At 44.0% G+C, this 20,939-nt stretch overlaps 1 protein-coding gene across 1 annotated transcript in view; it reads left to right on the forward strand.

Moving 5' to 3' along the window:
* Positions 1-14,599, forward strand: part of GCSH (glycine cleavage system protein H) — a gene marked incomplete in the record, with an annotated part of 617,075 nt that extends 602,476 nt beyond the window's left edge. Inside the window, 1 exon segment of the mRNA XM_044081794.1 lies at positions 13,840-14,599. Coding sequence (XP_043937729.1) covers positions 13,840-13,937 — 98 coding nt within the window.
* Between the last annotated feature and the right edge of the window lie 6,340 nt (positions 14,600-20,939).

Genomic DNA, 20,939 nt, shown 5'->3' on the forward strand with positions numbered 1-20,939 from the left:
ACTTAGCCACAGAATCGCAGACAACCAACTGCTCTTTACTCCACCAAGGTTTAGTAATGTGTTAACAGGTAAAATAAACAACAAATACATCTACAAGGGTTATCAAGCGTAAGCATTGGCTTTGCAGTCCTCAACAAGAGTTTCCACTTTTTACCAAACCTTTCTATCCACAATTACCGGTGTTGCAGCGGTAGTGTTGTTGCCTCACAGCAAGAGGTTCTCCCGTTCAATTCCCAGCTAGTGTGCAGGGAGTGCCTTCTGTGTGGAGTCTGCATGTCCTCCCCGCGGGTCGAGTGGCATTCCGAAAGACATGCATGAATGGGCTTTCCTTCGTTGAAGGTTGGGCGTCGGGCTGGCAACTCGGCACCATGAAAATCTACTGCCAATCATTAGCGGACCGGAGTTCTGCTGTGGCGACCCCTAACCGGGAAAAGCCAGAAGACAACTAATTTACAACCTGCAAATGGCTGTAAATTCCATAAGACCTAGATTAACTTTAATGACCCACTCATCTGAATTATGTAGTATTATTATTTTTATTATTAATTTCATTTTATTTGCGAAGAAATAAACCAGACATGATTTATTTGCATTAAGCGAAACTAGTTAGCGAACCAAACCTGATTTTAAGTTGTATTAAGCATACAAGCAGGCCCAAACTCCCTAGCCTTGCCGTATGATTCTTCACTGACCCCTGCCATCTAATTAATTGCAGGCCTCCACTATTGTTTGCTAGAATGCTAAGAAAAATAATTTCCGCTATTGCTAAAATCTTTTGCATCTCATCCCTAAACCCCAGGCCATACTTAGGCATGTGTGCCTTTGTTTCATGCCTTAAGTGAGCCTTAATCTCATAGTAAACCCTACTTGAAGTATTAATTTAAACCTGTTCTGTCATTCAAATTTAGTCTGATATTTCAAGTACATATTTTACCCTCTATCCTGTTTGTAACCTAAACTCCAGGCATTTCAAAAATCTAACTGATTTGAGTTACAAAATTACCAAACTAAAGCCATTACATCAGATAGTAACTTAAGCAATCTGCATACATGTTCTTAAACCAAAGTCTTTAAACATCAACACTAACATAACTAGCCTTTTCTCTGATAAAAAGTCATTGTCCCATGTAAATAAAATAGTTTAAGGCAAACTGCCCTTGAGTGCCCTCAACTATTTCTGATACTCTCCAAATGCTCTGCCTTGTGACTACTTTCCAGCCCCAGCTCCCCAGGCCCTGCCATGTGGCTACCTATAGGCCTCAGTTCACAGGCCTGGCCCCAAGTGGCTACCTGCAGGCTTCAGTTTCCAGACCTTGCTTATGTGGCTGATGGCAGGGCTTAGGAACTGAGGCATGCAATGTGGCTAATTGCATATCTCTGTTCCTAGGCCCTGCACTGTGGCTAACTGCAGGCCTCAGCTCACAGGCCCTGCCATGTGACTAACTGTAGGCCTCGGCTGCTAGCAACTAAGCCTCAACCATATCACCCCCCTGTATATATTTTTTTTGTTAAACTTGTACATTTCCTGTGTCTCGTGTATAACCCCAGGCCTTCCAAAGGGCATGTGCCCTAGTTATTTCTCTCTTTTAACTATGCTTTTCTTCAGTCAGTGCAAATCCTTGGTTAAGTACTTACAAAACCCTTATGGTGTTCTAATTTTCACTTGATACCTTACAAGTACAACCTTAATTCCTACCGTTGCTTGTAGCAACGAAATACAGGCCTGCAAAATAAAATACAATTATAACACACCAAATCAATGCAACATTACCCCCACTTATCTGCTGAAAAACTACTTGCATGCCTTTAAGCATAATACCCTAAGCTTTCCTACACTATTAAGTAAACATAGTACAAATTATACAGATAAATGCCACTAAAGCCTGTGATTAAATCAAAAACCAACAAAAGGCCCATACCTTGTTCTTGGATCACCCTTGTAGTTCAAACACAAACTAGTAATCCACAGATAAGCTGATCAGACAAGCTGCCCAAAATTACCAAGGTGTGACAAGCTGCCAAGGTAGAGGTTGAAAAGACTGATTGGCTTTGTTCCCAGCTTTTTCAACCCTTCCCCTGGACAGCCCAGCCCACCTCAGCCCTCCTACCTATCCTGACCCTACCTGTTCTCCACCTCCCCCCTACCCCCACTGAAACCTGAGTCCGAGCTGACCTGCCTCAGACAAATGACTGATGTTAAGTTGTCTATCTCGCCTTCATTCTTGCTGGATGGGTTCGGAGCCGACCTCGGCTCCGACTCGGCCACTCTAAAAGCTCGAGAGTTGGTTCCACCGGCTCGAGGCTCCCCTTATATCCCACAATGCTAGGCGTGAGTTACCTCAGATCTCGTTTGCCGCTACAGCGATCGAGGTGTGTTTTCTACCGGCTCCAGGTTAGTGAAAGTTTAGTCTAGTTTAAATTCTTTAAACTTAGGCTAGTTAGCGTAAATTCTTTACCACTTAGTGTAGTGGACTTGTTTATCCCTTTTTATCTTTCCAGCCCCCTCCTTTTATAAAGAACACTTAGTTCTTCCCCAAGGCCTTCGGGCCCTTCCTTCCCTTTCCTTAGAAGTGTGTATGTGTTTTACTTAGGGAATTTTATTAACTTACCCTTAGTTTAAAATAATTCCCTTTTAAACCTATCAGTGTAATCTGTGTGTGTGTTTTTTGTGTGTGATTACACTTCAGGTTCCTTGAATATGTCCAAGGATACAAAGGTCTCAGGCTTCAAGAAGTGTGACTCGTGCTGTCAGAAAATGTCTCTGACAGACTGTCACACTTCTTGTGTGTACTGCCTGGGACCTTTACACCTGCAGGACTCTTGTGCTGTATGCCATGGCTTCAGCCCTAGAGTCCTGCAGGAGAGAAAAAATAAGCTCATTTTGAGGGGCTTAATTAAGCCTGAAGGTTCCCTTCCTGTGTCTTCTGGGAAACCTTCTAAGGCTTCTAGGACCTCGGCTCCAGCTTCAGAGTCGAGGCCTAAGGCTTTGAAGCCTACTGCTTCATCGGCTCGGCTGGAGCCGATGAGTCTGTGACTGCTGTTTCAGTGGTTTCGGCTCCGCCGGAGCCGAGGCATTAGAGAGTCATGGGTCGGCTCGATCATACCATCGGAGCCGACATCTAGAAAGAGATCGAGGTCACCGCCCCTTGGCTCCGTTCATTCGGCTCCAGCGTCTCCCTGCTGTCTGAACAGAGCCATAGATCTCACTCCTCCAGGTCATCGAGGCTATCAGATCACGACCTCCAGAGGGTAGTGAGTAGACTTTTGAAGTCCGAGGCACTGGCCCAAATGCTCCAGAGTCCGACTCATCAGTCGATGCCTCAGCTTGTTCCAATTAATATTCCTCCTCCGACTCCTTTGAGCTCGGAGCCGGGGCGTCTCGGAACCGAGACTGTGGTAGCGTCGGAGCCGATACATTTGTCTTCGGCTCCGTCGTCGGCTCCGATTTCTTCCTGTGAAGAATCTCTGCGCCGGGCTTCCCTCGTCGGCTCCGAGGGGGTGAGTGGCATCGGACCCTTGTCCGACCCCCCTCTCCCTCTCGGTGCTTCGGCGCTGGTGAGTTCGGCTCCGACATCGGCCTCGGAGCCATCTCTGTCGGTGCCGAGGGAGGTTCTCAGCTTCTCCGAGCGGGGACCTCTGGCTCTGCCTGACAGAGGTGCATTCGAGGTCATGTGGAGTGTGTTGGAACCTTGTTTGACTCCACAGTCGGCTCCGTCCGCCCCTCCCACTTCGATGCCTTTGGTTATGTCGACTCACTCCCTCATCCCAGACCGCAGAGAGCAAGCTCCTCAAGAATCCCCTGTGGGGATCTCATCCTCTTCCGAGGCCTCTCCTGAATTGGCAGGGGAGCCCCCTAGGAAGAGAAAGTGTAAGAGGAAGCACATAGACTCACCTGAGTCTGTCACCTCTGACACAGATTTAGAGGATTCCGAGGGTTCCCCACGTTCCCCTTCTGAAGATCTCTTTCGCAGACATTCTAGAGATCCTGAAACAGAGGGGAAATTGGCCAGCCCTTAACCCTTCGGAGGATGAATCTGTGTATCTTGAGGCGTTTGGCTCTCGCCCTTCCACCTCCTGGGTGCCCCCCCCCCCTTGATCCCCTCATGCAGGTGGTTGCAAAGAAGGCCTGGACGGCTCCTGATTCAGTGGACCCTACCCCCAGGAGACCCTCCAAATTTATAACTGCACCAACTGACAAGCAATTCCTCACAAAAGGTGTTTCTGTGGATGCTATGGTGGTAGCTGCTGCCACTAAGAAGGAACTAGCTGATCCTTCGGTGCCTGTCCATCCACCTAACAAGGAATCCAGGTCTATGGACAGGTACGGGAAGCGGATGTTCTCATCAGCGACCTTTGCAATGCGTTCGCTGAACTACCTATGCCATTTTACTCGTCTTCAAAGGGACTTGATCAAGGAAGCGAGTGATATGTTGAAGGATCCTACAGCTGCGGGTTTTCAAGACAAGATGAACACTCAGCTGGCTACCCTGAACTCCATAGCTAACTCCTCCATGCGCCTCCTTTCTTATGCGGCTGATGGAGCGAGCAGGGCCACAGGGACAGGTGTGGCCTTACGCAGGCACGCCTGGATGCGGTTATGCAACTTTGCGGACCCCTTTAAAACGTCTTTCACTAATTCCCCGTTTGATGGATCATCTCTTTTGGTCCTCAAGTGAAAGAAACCTTGACTAGGTGCGAGACAGATGGCAAGACTCTTTCTGCCGTCGGAGTCCGTTTTCTACTCCTTCTAGGCCTTACCCCAAAGGCCAGAAAAGTGGGAAAATGTGGTTCCGTAAACAATCTCAAGGGACTTCGCCTGACGACAAAGTCGGTTCCCGCCAGAGGCAGAGGGGAACAACAATGGTAGACGTCGCCCTAGAGGCAGGGGGGGTCCGCAGAACCAGGGCAATCGTGAAGTCTTCTCTGATAAGCCCTTTCAGCATCCCTGAGGTGTTGCCCGACTGGCTACCTTCGAGGCAGTCGGGGGAAGATTGTCACTGTACCCAAAAGCCTGGCTATCCCTGACTCAAGACAAATGGGTACAGTCCATCATTTCCGAGGGTTATTCCATTCCCTTCTTTCGCATTCCAAACCTATCAAAAAAATCCCTTCCAGATGTTCCACCCGCTCAAAGGGATCTTGCTGCTTTGGAAATTTCAAAGCTGCTTGCAAAAAGAGCAATTCAGCCAGTTCCACCAGACCAGCAAGGATCCGGAATCTACTCCAGGTTCTTTTTAGTTCCAAAGAAAACAGGGGACTGGAGACCAATTTTGGATCTCAGTATCTTGAACAAGTCAGTCAAGAAAACAAGATTTCGGATGGTCACGCTGCAGTCCATCCTTCCCCTTTTGGGAAAGGGAAGCTGGATGTGCTCTATAGATCTTCAGGATGCGTACTATCACATAAAAATGAAAAGACGCTCCAGAAGATTCCTCCGCTTCAGGCTGGGAACCAGTCATTTTCAATTCAGAGCCCTGCCCTTTGGTCTCACCACTGCCCCCCGGGTGTTTACCAAATGCATGGCAGTGGTAGCTTCTCACCTGAGACGACAAGGATTCCAGGTGTTTCCATATTTGGACGACTGGCTCCTCACAGCTCCCACCAAGCATCTTCTTCTAATGGCCAGGGACTACACCTTTCGCACTTGTGGAAATTTAGGCATTTCAATAAATTTCGAAAAGTCTGTTTTGTCGCCTTGTCGTACTATTACCTTCATAGGCGCAAATCTAGACACAGTCAACATGTCTGCAAGACTAACAGATCAGAGAATAACAGACATACACAAAATAGTCTCACTCCTCTTCAGCAGCAACAGAATCAAAGCCAGGCTAGTTCTGAAAGTGTTGGGGATTATGGCGGCTGCCATACCTCTGCTTCCATTAGCCAGGTTCCACATGAGAATCCTTCAATGGATGCTCTTCACGCAATGGTCGTACCAGCAACTTCCAATGTCTCACACCATTATGATCACGCAATCATGCAGAAATCATCTTCTGTGGTGGATGTCTTCCCCTCAGCTCTTATTGGGAAGACCCTTTGTTCCCCTCCGGTTGCTACTCTGACAACGGACGCCTCCCTGATCGGGTGGGGGGGGCATTATCAGGGCAGAACTGTCCAGGGCACATGGCAACCAGACGAATGCCACTTGCACATAAATGTTCTAGAGATGAGAGCAGTGCTTTTAGCGTTGCAAGCCCTTCAAGACTCTCTTCCCTTGGGAACGATAGCAATCCAGACGGACAATATGTCTGTAGTGTGGTATATCAACAAACAAGGCGGAACCAGGTCCTACCCCCTGTGTCGAGAAGCACTCAGACTGTGGCAATGGGCGATTTCTTCTCAGCGTTTTCTGATAGCAACGCACATCCCCGGGAAGTCCAATCAAATCGCGGACAAGTTGAGCAGAGCTATCCTCATGCCTCACGAGTGGTCTCTGAAAGACTCTGCTGTGAGAGAAATTTTTCTCAAGTGGGGCCAGCCTTGCTGCGACCTTTTTGCTACTCCCCAAAACAGCAAGTGCAGAGATTTTTTCACTCTTTTCCCGTTACCAGGCCAACACAGCAGAGACGCTCTAGTCCAGGTTTGGCCCCGGGGACTTCTGTATGCTTTTCCTCCCTTCCCACTAATCTCTCAAGTGATACAGAAAGCTATCGCTCAGAAGGCTTCATTGATCCTCATTGCTCCATACTGGCCTCGACAGGTTTGGTTCCCCTTTCTACATCAGTTTCTGTTGGAGCGACCTTGGCATCTGGACCTAGTTCCAGATCTTTTGATCCATCAGTCGGGTCAGTTTCATCGCTCCCTTCCCTCCCTGAACCTCACTGCTTGGTTCCTCCAATTCCAACCTTAGCCAGGCTTCCTCAAATATCTCACTCTGTTAGAGATATTTTGATAGCTTCCCATAAATCTTCCACTCGAAAGATTTATTTGAGTAAGTGGAAACGTTTCGCCTATTGGGCACAAGGAAGGGACATAGATCCTTTCACTGCTTCCATCCAAATGGTCCTTGATTTCCTAGCTGAACTCTTCCATGCAGGTTCATCTCCTTCTACTCTTAAAGTTCAATTGGCAGCTATTTCTAACTTTCATGTGGGCATTTCAGATTCTGCCATCATGTCCCACAAGCTTTGCAAAGTCTTTTTGAAAGGAGTTTTTCTACTCAGACCTCCGGTAAGAAATCCTCCTCCTCCTTGGGACCTAAATTTAGTTCTCAGTTCTTTAATTCTCTCTCCTTTCGAACCTGCAGCTTCCTGTTCTTTAAAATTACTATCATGGAAGACTCTCTTTCTAGTAGCTATTACTTCAGCTAGAAGAGTTTCAGAACTTCATGCACTCAGCTGCCGACCTCCTTATCTGTTGTTCCATAAGGACAGAGTATCTTTACGAACCAATCCGTCCTTCTTACCAAAAATAGCCTCCTCGGCTAACCTAAATCAAAGCATTGACCTCCCGGTGTTTTTTCCAGGATATTCTAACAGATCTGAACAAAGATTGCATTGGCTAGATGTTCATCGTCAGTTAAGGTACTATTTGGATAGAACAAAACAATTCAGAAAATCTGACCAGCTGTTCGTCTCTTATGCAGAAGGCAGAAAGGGACTTTCAGTTTCAAAGGTATCATTATCCAGATGGCTAACATCTCTGATCTCCCTTGTTTATGAAATTAGACACCAAAGGCTGCCTAGCAAACCTAAAGCCCATTCTACCAGAGCTTTGGCTACTTCTATAGCTTTCCAAGATAGACTGCCTATTGACACCATTTGTGCAGCGGCTACTTGGGCTACTCCTCACACTTTCATTTCTCATTATAAGCTGGATTTAGCCTCTAGACATAGAGCTAACTTTGGTTCCACTGTTCTCAAGAGTCTGTTCCGTTAGGCCACCCGGGACAAGGTGCTAGGGACGCGGTCCCATCCAGCAAGAATGAAGGTGAGATAGACAACTTAACATATAGAAGTTATGTTCTTACCATAACGTTCCATGTTAGTTGTCGTCTTCTCGCCTTCTTCTTGCGTCCCACCCTCCTTCCCCCTAGCCTGGACAGACCTAGAGGAGTTTTGATTGTGACCTCTCTTTCTACCACCTCTGTACTTTAGGTATATACTCTGCTGTGCATATTTCCTGGATCAGGATGTAGGTCACCCTTCTCTTCTCCTTTGTTTATAGAGGTGGACTTTGTTACTAGTTATTCTATTACTATTATAGGCTGGGCCTAGCTTACAAACGAGATCTGAGGTAACTCACGCCTAGCATTGTGGGATATAAGGGGAGCCTCGAGCCGGTGGAACCAACTCTCGAGCTTTTAGAGTGGCCGAGTCGGAGCCGAGGTCGGCTCCGAACCCATCCAGCAAGAAGGCGAGAAGAAGACAACTAACATGGAACGTTATGGTAAGAACATAACTTCTATTTTGCTGCGATTGGCTTGCCAGCCGTTGTTGCCAACCTTCTTACCTAACCCTCAGAATAAAGGGGAAAGGATCCTGCACTAAATTCCTCTCTTGGAAAACAGCCTTGCTTTTAGCCATAACTTCAGCAAGAAGAGTGAGTTACAGGCACTAATGGCTGTGGAACCCTTCATTATTTTTCATGCTGACAGGGTTTCCCTCAGGACTAACCTGTCCTTTATGCCTAAGGTGGTGTCCAGTGTGGCTCTAAACCAATCCATCCATTTGCCAACCTTCTTCCCTTACTCTCAGAATAAAGGGGAAAGGATCCTGCACTCCTTGGACATACACAGACGGCTCAGGTTCTACCTTGACAGGACTAAACCTTTCTGAAAATCTGACCAGCTGCTAGAGGGGCAGAGGGTAAGACCATTTTAAATCAAACTGTTTCCAAATGGATAGCACACTGCATCCATTTCTGCTGCAAGCACCATGGCAAACTACCCCACAGGGGATCAGACCACATTCCACTAGGGCTCCTTCCACCTCTACAGCATTTCTCAGGGGAGTCCCTACCAGGGGCATTCTGGAAGCTGCAACCTGGAGATCTGTACACACCTTCACCAAGCATTGCCACTTGCCAATCTTTTCTAAATCCAGAGCTGGATTTGCTACAGCAGTCTTGCAAGGCCTACTAGCCAGCCCTAACACTTTTTGACTGCCTCCACCCTTCCTCAGCTTTGCGAGTCAACCCAAGTGCGATGACTGCAAAAGTGAAACCTGAACATAGTACAGTTTTGTACACTTAGCATAAATGTAGATGTTCGAGTGTATTCACTGTTGCAGTCCTGGCTTCCCTCCCTCCAGCCCCCTGGCTTTCTCTGTCTTTCTACCTCTCCTCTCTGTGGCCATTCCTAATGGCATTAGTATTTGCTTTTTACTGGTGGTGTTCCCCACCATAAACTAGCTTCTTATTTGGGGGCTCCTGATATTTCAGGCAAGAAAAACTGATGTAATAGCGTTGGCTGCCTGTTTTATACCCCTGACGTCTTGGAAGAAGCGACAGCATCTGACACAGAAATCCTAAGACTTTGGTATTCAGGCCGACTGAGGGTTTATTTGCAGGCAGATAACCAAAGTGTAATGACTGCAACAGTGAATACACTCTAACATCTACGTTTATGGTAAGCGTACAGAACTGTACTATTTACCTAGTCTTAACACTAATGTGAAGCATCTGCTACACCAGAAACTGCTTTTTTAGATTCTATAATATACCCTGACATTTCTCCTCATGTAGAGACCAGTTGTAGCTGTCACATGATAGTTTGTATCCATTTAAAAAGGTTGTTGGGCAGGTGCAGCTTTCGATTAAACTGTTCTTTCTAGGATCATTGCACTATTAGCATCTCACTAGGATAGACAGCACTGGCTTGAATCTTGTTATGCTTCTAAATAAAAATGTATCACTCAAAAATGAAAAAAAAGAAGCAGGTCCTTTTATACAAGAATTAACTGACATAAGTTGGAATTATTCTCTGGTATAGGATCTCCTATCATATACCTTCAGACTAAGTGGCAGGTACTAGAGAAATGGTTTCATGCAAACCTTAGTTCTGTTCAGTAACCTCTTTCTGAATATGGCACAAGTTCTAATTTGTATCTGCGTGTTACAGCAGTACTTTCATATCAATATGTACTGCTTTTAGTTCATTATTAGTTGAGACATGCATGGTTTTAACTGATTGAGGGATTTTTTATGAATGCCATTGTTATAATTGACATGTTCTTTTCCGTTTTTTTTCCCTCTTCATAAAGTTATGAACCCAAATTGTTTAAATTTGGGAAGAAATCCCAAATGACTGTATTTGTGTTTTGTTTCACTGAACTGTAGCCAACATACATTTATAGGTAAACACCCTTACTTCTACTATTCTTAACTTTGAAATGTTTGATCTTCATACTTCACTCTTGCAGTCCTGACTTATTTGATTTCCTACTTCGGAAGCCCTTGGTCGGCCTGACTACCAGAGTAAAAAGAAAAAGAAAAAAAAAACACTCCTCCCCGAGCTGGCGGATGCTCTACCCTGACTTCAGGATGGTTAGGTACAAAGGGAGCCAGCCGATGCCATGACATCAGTCTGTCTTTCTTGATGTTGGAGCCTGAAGCTGTTGAGTGCATCGGTCTGTTTGCACCACAGTAAGAAATTTGTTCTAAGTACCCCTTTGGGGAATTCAGACTTGTGACTCCTGTCCGATAAAGTTAACTGTCTCCATTGTGGTAAAAAATCCTACACAAAGATTTTCATACCTTGTGTGTTGCTTGTTTAGGCCCAGACTATAATGTGCCAAATTGTTGTCTGTTCACCCTTTTCAATACTGGGACTATAAGGCATAGGGCCTAAATCTTGTCTAAGCACCTTAGTCAGCAGTCTGCTTCCCCTTGTCTGTGTCCATCAGCTGTCCCGAGGTTGAGCTCCCTAACCAAAAAAGACCCAAACATAAGGCCTTGGACAACAACATTTCTCCATCCGCCAGTCCCCAAGCCTCATTATCCCAGAAGATGGGGAGGTGCTTTTGCAGCCCCCTTCTGCAAGCAAGGTGGTGGTGCAGGCTTCTGTCGAGACCCTTTCAAAGTCCGACATGCTTTTGGATCCCTCAACCTCAACTCAGGCCTTGGGATTCGGTTGGCCTGTCTGGTCCAGATTCACTAAGCAGACCTCTGATTCTGGCGAATGAGCCGCAACTGACTATGTCCCTTTGGGGCATCCGCCAGCTCTGGGTATTTCTTTCAAGAAGTCTGGCGTCAGAGCAGCGTGCATGTACAGGCCCAAGGCAAAAGCTACACCTAAAAGGAGCTCGGCCGCATGTACTTAAACTGTGGGGCAGGAGCCAGTAGGCAATCAGCAGAATTTGGTCAGGTTGGCTGAAGACTTTATTTCTTTGGCCAGAGGCAGGCATCACCCCCCCCCCCCCCCCGAGTCTTCACCAGGAAAAAGATAGACCCGTCATTCAGATAAAGGCTCTGATCAACAGGGCTCTGTCCTTGAAGATGAACCCTTCCTTACCTCCTTTGAAGATTCTGATTCAGAAGAGGTGTTAACCTTCTGCTTCAACCCCAGAGGACATTACTTCTGGGGAGACACTGCATGCCATGAAAGTTTTTGCCGTGGCAGACACAGGAGTGCCCCCAAACAAAAAAAAGGATCAGGGAGTTCATCTCCCTCAACACAAATCTTTTGCTATTTCTCCAGTTTTGGAAGTGGTAGATGGCGGCTTCATAGAATCATCTCTCAATCCAGACAGTCTTCCCCAGCTGCTTATAAACCAGACCAGTTTTACAGGGTACTGGACTCGCTCAAATTCCTTTTTAAGAAACCCATTGGTGACCCAGTGGTTGTCACCCCATGCCCCAAAGGAGTTAGGGCTAGTACTTTGAGAAACCCCTTACCTGTAGACAGAAAAAACGTGTTTAGCTTCACTGAACTGTAGCCAACATAGATTATAGGTAAACACCCTTAATTGTACTATTCTTAACGTTGATGGTTTGTTTCTCACTATTAGATTACCACTTTCTCTCTCTCCTTTTCCTTCACTCAGGTTGACAGGCCTGTATCCCCTAGTCATGACACTGGAACTGTTTTGTCTATATGCAGTCTCCACTTCATTCAACATGCCCATTGGTTATTGCCTGGAAGAGGAGGGAATAAAGCATTCTGTAGTACTGTGTTCTTTTGCAGAGTTGTAAAAGAAGTGCTCCCAGTGGTGACTGCATATGTCCAGTTTAGAGGCACCCCTTTACAGAATCTTCCACCCATGTTGATGGTTACCTCAGATGCGTTAAGTGTGGGATACATCATGTCTGAGTTTCACCCAACATGTGCTTTTCTTGCATGTCAGTGTTATGCAGATGTGTGAATAAATGAATATGTATAAATTACTAGCTCCTGAGGATAAAGCTGCCTGTATGATACACCGATGAGAAAAAGTGGAATAAAATGTATTACTTAATGATGTAAAGATATTTACATAGGAGCTGCTCCTAAACGTTAGTGTAGTTAATGCATATTGAGTAACTACATTTTGAGAGTACATGTTTTAAAATGACAGCAGGTAGGAGTGTTCTGTGTTGCTGAAAATAGCTATCAATGCCAGATGCTCAGAAGTGTGTACCGGCCTTTGAGTTTTACCCAGTTACCAGACTTCTCCATTGTGTACCACCCTGGTTGTATAGGCTGAATCACAAGCCAGTACTACTCTTACAAAGCATTTAGCAGACTTGTGCAACAGGTACCAAACCCTTCTAAATGTCAGCCCTGTACTAAATTTACACATGTGCCAGCTTGAGTTCCTGCCCTGTCTTTACTCATCTAAATGTTCTCATCCACATCACTCAGCACACACATCCCCAGTTTGTCCAGAGGATGTAAATTGAGTGCTGATTTGAGGGTCATACTGTCCTGCTAGTATGAGCCTTAGGTATTCAAAACTGCTCCACTGAATTTGATTCCTAGAGAAGCTGCCATCAATATGAATATGAAATGGTATACAATCCAGGTATTTCTAACCAGCTTGTTTTTGTCCTTGTATTTAAACATTGAAGGCAGCTACACAGTGTAGCTGTACAGATGTAGGATAGATGCTATCAGTTTCTTTTTTTTTTTTTTTGGGGTGGGGGGGGGTGTTATCACTGACCTTTATTTCTTTTTATATAAATATGTATCCCATTGAAAAGATAGCATCAGTTTCATAGATTGTGTTCATTTCCTTCATCACAACTGAGAGAAGCCCTAAAACAACTTTAACAGAAAATCAGCTGTTTGTTGTGTGATTGCAGAAAAGTAAAACAGAAGGTTATAAAAACAGGCAGTGCAGGTAATTTAGGCAGCTAATTATCACATTCCGGTTCATTATTTTTCATCATCGTCCGAGCAAGGAGTTAAAGCAGACATTGGCACTCAGCCTCAACAATATTCCATTGCTTCCAGGATTTTCATTAAGTAGATTTGCATATTTTTGTGGGTAGCACGCAGAGTAGCCAGGGCAAACATCCTGTACAAGCATGTTTTGATCAGTGGTCTCCATTTAAGTGATGAGCATTTTGACGAGAAAGCCATGGATGGGATAGCATAATGCCTCGTCATTGTTTAAACTTGGTAGATTAGATTTCCCAAAGTCAAAAGCTGACCTGAATAAAGTCACCTTGTAACATTGTATATTCTTGAATGTGTAAAGTAGTGCATGACAAACGTGTTGCAATCATACCTTCTGGTTATGGTTACCTTCTGTCATAGTTTGCTTTAATTTTAAATAGGACTAAGTAATTATACATTTCAGGAATAAATCCTTTTTAATTTCTTATTTCTGCCATGTACCATGCATCTTAAACTTGATCTGATTGTTCTGTAAAATTGCTTTTCGGTACTGTAATGCGTTTTATTTCTTTCCCCCTCAGGTTGGTTAATAAAGATGACTGTAGATAAACCTGAAGAACTTGAAGAGCTGATGGATGAAGACGGTTACGAGAAGTACATAAAATCTATTGAGGACTGATTTAGATTTTTTAATTAAGTAGTTAATCAGATGATGGCCCATTGTAATTGAACACAAATTAACATTAAACAGGACTTGTGAATTCCAAGTTGCACTACAGAAAATGTTATGAAGACTGTCGCCCAGAGTCTGCTGCCAAATGTAAAAAGTCCTGAGCTAATATTTTGTGTGTGGGGGTGGGGGGGTGGAGCAAGTGCTTCTGCCTTTGCACACCAGGTTATTTTAACTAGTATGCTTCGCCAGTGTGATGCCACTTAAACTTACAACTAATTGGGCTGTTTACTTGATATACGGTTAGGTACCTAAACTTGGTTGTGCACTTCAGAATCTGAGATAAGTATGTACAAGTCTAGCCTTAATTTGTGCAACAAAGTAAATCTGCAGAAGATCTGTTCTATATTTTGTATTACTTATCTAGAAAGTTTAATACCTGTTCATTAGTTTTATCCTGCCTAAGCAAATATGTTTCTACATGTAAAGTAATATGTCTTCTTTAAGAAGAAAGCTATTTTGTGTTGTACTGTACAACAGTACTGTCTGAAGATTGTTGGTTGTGTAGCGACATAAAACTGCTTCAGTTGTAGCTATTTTCTACAGATAAAACTACAGCTTGAAAGCAGAAAATGTGCATTATAAATTAATAAAATGACTGTCATATGCTCTCCAGGGTTTTTGTATTTTCACTTTTCATTCTGCACATATCCCTTCTAATACAGCCATTTGTAATATAAGGATGTCTTAGTGTAACAAAATGCTTTTTGGTATAGTAAATGCAAGTTTATAAAGGGACTCTTAATTGTGGGGGCTGGTAGCTTGACCAAGTTAAGTTCTGTTTGTGACTGCCTCTGTCACACACCTTACCTGTGCCAGAATTTTTTTTATTACCAAGTGTTAACTACCAAAAGCAAAGCTTAAGTGATTTAACAAGCTGCTAGTGATTTCTTCCCTACCAAAGTATTGAAGAGTTTTTTGTTTTGTTGCTGTGGACATTTGAAGAATCAGCAGTACCAGTACTAGGCCGCATGACTGAACAAGGAAGTCCTAAAGCTGAATACAAACATCTAGCCAAAAACAGCATCAAATAGGACAAATTGCCTTCAAAACTCTGTCCATTCCAGCCATAAACTGTTCTAGTCTTCCAGCAGCCACCAACTTCACCCTGTTGGCACAACCAAACCATTCTCTCTCTCTGAACTCCCAATCTGACTCTATAGCTAGTTAGTTCATCTATCATGTTTTAGTCTGTAGCCTCTCTTCTTAAACTCTCAATCCCAAACATACCACCCAATTCTACTAGTGACCTGCATCCAAACAATCATTGTAACCTGTACCAACTTGTACTGAAGAAATTGCTTGAAACCACCACGAAATGAATCAAACAGCATTTAATAATAGGAATAAAACAGGAACAAGCGCTTTCACGCAATGAGATTGCGCTTCATCAGGTTACAATCTTACAAAAACTTCCATTACCTTTTATAGTAATTCGTTAGCCACAATTATCCAGTTAACCAATTAATTAATTCAATTAATTCATTCAAGAATCACATTCTTAAAAAATACATCAAAACTTCATGTTCAACGACCTAACACACCATTTAAAAACAAACATCCTAATAATATTAATTATAAATTCAACAATACCTATCATTTAAAATTTATGATCAATGGACTTATATCAAAATGCATGAATTTTCCGTAATTGCTAATAGTATGCCTCATTAACTATAATTCAGGAAGTAATGCCCATATTTGGAGAGAAGATAGCTTAGGGTATGTCTTTCCTTATCGGTCTTGTTACCAAGTTAAGACGCCAACTTCATAGTGTTACATTTAGTTCAATATTATTAAAAAACATAAAATTCAAAGCATAACAAGCCAAGACAATGGACCAATACGTCCTAGCTAGGACATAATAGAACCAGCCATAACTGATAATAAAATCAAAAATTAATAATATATGTATAAATATCCATTATAAAATACGGCGTTGCATAAAACATTTACATATATCTTCAGTGATGCATGAGGAACAGTTAGTACAGGACTGCTTGTTATTTGAAAACACTCTCGCAAAACAAGTCAGAGACCAAACATCATCATCGGTGCCATATGAGAGCTTGTCCAAAGTCAAAGGAGCTACATACCGCATCCACCAAAGCCATGGCGTGAGTCATAACAAAAAGTGAACAGATGCTACGCAAAAGCAAAAAGCTGTGCAAGAAATGATGACAAGGTAATACAAGCAACACAGATACCATTTACATGTGCTCCCAGCATAATACCATGCTATTCACAAAACCCCATTTCATTTCCGAAGAACACCATCTGTCACTCAAGACTAACCAACTAGAGCCTTGAGCTTATCCAATCATCAAAATTGGAATTCAATATGTACAGGGTCCATCAAAATGTAAAAATATATAAAATTAATCAAGAATGAGACATTAACTAGCTGAGTCTATAACAACTAAGAGATCTAAATCAATCATTTAAGCATATGTTGTCATAGTGGATAAAATGCACAGATATGCAAAAAACATCTATACAAAAGATGATTAATCACGCCAAGATGTCATACAAGCTTATGCCATTGACTTGTATCATTAAAGGCATACTAGCCAACTATCCAAATCACAAGCCAACTTTATAGTCACAAAAATCATGCATAACATCATAATAGTACCACAAGTACAAGAAATGCAAAAAAAACACAAAAGTGCAAAAATGCAAGAGTGCAAAATTCAATGATTCAAAAATTCAAAAATTCAATAATTCAAGAACACGTGAGGATTTCTTTCCAACCTCAACGCATATAATTATTGTATTGCGCCAGTGTCCTTTATTCGGACAAAAAGCCAAAATCACAAAAAACATAAAAAAGTCATACTCTGAATAGTTCCTTGTACTACAAACGGGCCAACCAAACATTCAGACTAATGGCCAGATGGATCATAAGACTTGACAACATAATGTGGCAAGAAATTTTTCTATGTTGCAATAAGTTATACAAATAAACTCTGATGAAAAGAACCTGTACCAACTTACTGCATTAAGAAAATGCTCCATAAACTGAAACCCTCCACTCTTGCCCCAGGCAAATTCCATACGCAATACCTAAAACTGGCAACAGAAGCTATTGCATAATCCATCCCCATCTTAATCAGTAGATGTAAATCACAATATTACATTCCTTTCTTACAGAAAACAGTCGTACATAGTCCCACTTCGTATAGGTGGTACCTCAACTGAACTTGGTCACCCCACAGCCATCCTTTCACCACTGAATAAAATATTGGAAAAATGCTTCCAGCAACAACTACTAAAATGTCATTCATAATTTCTGAACCACACAACATGGTTTTCGACCACATCACAATGTCTCCACTGCCGTTGTCAGTCTCCCCATCTCCATCAACCTAAACAGAAGTGCTGGCAATCTGGTACCAGCAGTCCTTTTGGATTTCTTTAAGACTTTCAATATTGGTTCCCCACCCCAAGCTTCTCTGTAGACTCTCCCTCTGTCTAGATGCAGCATCCTTCTTCTGGTTTAACAGCTGTCTCTCAGGTAGGCAGTGCACAGACTTTTCCTCCTTCCCACCAGTATCCTTGGGAGTCCTCCAAGGTTCCATACTGGGTCAACTTCTCTTTAGTATCCTCATAAATGAGCTCCACAAGTTCAGTAAATATACCATCATCCAGTGTGCTGATAATTTTCTAATAGTGTGCTCTATAAATAACCTCAAACTACAGAAAACTCGAGAATCCTTCTTTGAATATTGGCTATACAACTCCCAGCACCATTTAACCCCCCCAAAATCTAATCATACTCACTCCAAAACAATACAACACCAATCTGCGTAACTTCCAATAATACCTCAATTCAATTGGTAATGCATACAGAATTACTAGGTATCACAATAGATGAACATGTGAAATTCAGTATCCATATAAAACCAGCTGTCATGAAAATCCATCATAAACTTGGCACACTACAAAATTAAAACCCTACCTGACAGATGACACCAGAAAACACATTGCCACAATATACCTTCTTCCTCTTCTATATGGTGCTCCCATCTTCCTTAAACACCTAGCCTCCCCCAGTCTACCCTTATTGAGCAATGCTGCAATAAAGTAGCATTCACAGCAAATCTCCCATAGAAATCACTTCACTAAGTAGCTCTAAAGAACGTTCACTGGTTCAAATTCCAACAGTCTTGCACACTTATTCTGACACGCATCCTCACCCATAATCTGGGAAAAATGTCCAAATCTGACCCGCATCTAACTCCAGTATAATCCAAAGAGAACACTACAGTCTTCAGATAAACACCTACTACGGATAATTAAATCAAATAACCCTGCAGGTAACTGTTTCCTATGTCTGTAGGTTGTGGAACTCCACCCCAGTTTCTCTAAAACTAAATGGTAAACTACTGAAGCAACACGTTAGACTCTTGATTCTGCTCCCGCACAAATCCTGGTTTAAAAAAAAGTAAAAAAAAATTCTCCAATTTTACTGAGCTTTTTCTATATACATGTTGCCATTTCTTTCTCTCCAGTTCCACATGCTCCTCTGCTCTCAACACCTCCTTGTTACATCCCACCATCTGTACCCCCTAACTTCATCTTTCCACCCTTCAGTATGGTATAATCCACCTCACTCTCTTCCCATCTTCTCATTTCCACTATCCTACTCTTAATCTTACTTACCATATTCCTGTCCTTCCTATATTCCTGTCCTTCCTTGCCTCTGTTTCTTTCATGCACCTGTACTACTACCTATGTCACTTCCTGCAACAAACTCTGCCATTTTACCAGTGTCATCTCATTTTTCTTCCCATAAGTAAGTGTCAGCATGTAATCAGTGAGCACCCATTTTTCACAGATAACTGAAACCACTTCTTAACTTGTTCAGTTTAAACTGTATTAGCTAATCTGCTATATAATCCCACCAAAGTGCTTGATTATGCCTGCATCCTGTATACCTGTCTATACTTTTATGTTTTGTAATTGTATTGTTTATAACGTAAACTCAGAACTTTTCTTCCCCAAGCCCCTGCTGAAAAGGGCCTGTGCTCATTCAGATTGTTCCAGTAAATAAATGCAAATAAACAGTACTTGCTTTACTATTTTTAACAGTCGGGGGGGGGGGGTCACTTTTTTGACAAGTCAGACCCTTTTATAAAATGTTTAGGGGTGGTATTAACCATAGTGACTTTTGTCTTGGGCAAAAAAAAACTACATTTATGATAACACACAGATATAAATGTATGAGTGCATGTCAAATTAAAAAATTAAACTTCTAATTTTTGTGTACCCCCCCCCCCCCAAGCACACACTCAGCCTTTTTGAGCCAATACATTTTAGAACAGTTTGATCTGAAGTAGCTAACTTCATTTGTGCATCAACCTATGGGTCTTCAGATCCGATCCGGCAGTTTCCAACAGCATAGATCCGAGCTCCAAGCTCCTCCCCTACCCATAATCCCCTGCCAACCCTACCTGACCTCAGATCTAGTTTGCCACGGTTTCATCCAGCAGCTCGATCACGGAGTTCCAGGTTTAGCGTCTTTGTGAGAAATTTTACCCTTTTTTTCTCTTCTCTTTTTTGTAGTGTGCGTTTCTTGTGTACAAAGTTCCCTTTACCTGTTAATCTTAGTTTTCCTTCCTACCCTTGTTAGTGCGTTAGGGAGTGTGCTGTGTGTTGGGGCCTAGCGTGTGTGTTTTCTTTTCATTATGTCTGAGGCCCCAAAAGCTGTTTTTTCTAAGTATACCGAGTGTGGCCATAAGCTGTCCCCGGCGGATGGCCATACTCTGTGCGTGTTGTGCCTTGGGGTTGGGCACCTGTCGTCAGGTTGCTCCATATGTGCGGCGTTCAACCCCAGGGCACTTAAGGACCGGAGGACTAAGCTGGTTCTGGCGGGACTGCTGCCCCTGGACTCTGCTTCGGCCTCCAGTCCCACGGTGGCTCCTGCTGTGGCTACTGCCACTCCTGCCTCCCTTCCTCTGGCCGGGACTCAACCTCCCTCTTTGGGCCAGGAGGATAGGGAGTCCAGGAAAGAGAAGCGGAAGAAGCACCACAAGCAGCGGGCCGAGGCCTCTTCATCGGCCCTGCTGGCTAAGCGATCTTCTCCCTCCAGGACTTCCGAGCCTTCCACTCCTCTGCTCCCGTCTCCTTTTTCACCGGGACTGGAGAGGGGGGTGGCCCCCATCGAGGTGGCACTCCCGTCCCTCATCCAGATCCACCCGAAGCCTGACTGACGCAGACTTGGACCGGATGATGAAGATTCCTCCAGGCCCAGCTGCAGATGGGAGTGCTCCTGCCCCCCCCCCCCTTCCGGGGGGAGCTGTACACCTTTTTTTTTGCCCCAATTGCTCCTTCTCCAACCCGCTTCCCGGGTTCAGAATTTTCGGAGCCGAGGGGTGTTGGCGCTGACAGTATCTGGTACTTCGGCGCCGACAATACCCTCGAGTCTGTTGGGTCCCTTTTCTTCGGATCCGAACTCTCTAAGCCGAGAGCTGAGCTTCAGATCAGAGGGTCTCAGTGTGCCTTCAGCTCCGCCCAGGTCGGAGCATACTGGACCTTCGGATCCGACCGCATCGGCTCCGGCCCTGATCCGCCTGTCGGATCTGAGGGAGGGTCTGCTCTCGGATCCGAGAGAGAGCGGCTCTCCGGCATTTGACGTGGTGGAGAGGGTTTTGTCAAGGGATTCCAGATCCCCGGCCTTGGCTATGGCTCCACCCTGCACCCCATCTCAGATAGGTCCGACTTCCATCAGCCAGTCCCAGGGACAGCCTGCTCCGACGTCCCAGGTCGTTCCGTTGGAACATGACGATGTTCATCGTGCATACAGCTGCAGTCATCACACTAGGGTTATCCTGCCGTCAGGCGGGCCCTCGGGCGGCCGAATTCCAAAGTCTAGGTCCGGCGTCGGTTGTCGTCGCTTCTTCCCTGACGTCAGTGCGGCAGGGGTATAAAAGAGGCAGCCGACGCCAT

This window comes from Protopterus annectens, chromosome 8.part1, assembly GCF_019279795.1.
Source record: "Protopterus annectens isolate FY-2018-M chromosome 8.part1, PAN1.0, whole genome shotgun sequence".
Classification (NCBI taxonomy): domain Eukaryota; kingdom Metazoa; phylum Chordata; order Ceratodontiformes; family Protopteridae; genus Protopterus; species Protopterus annectens.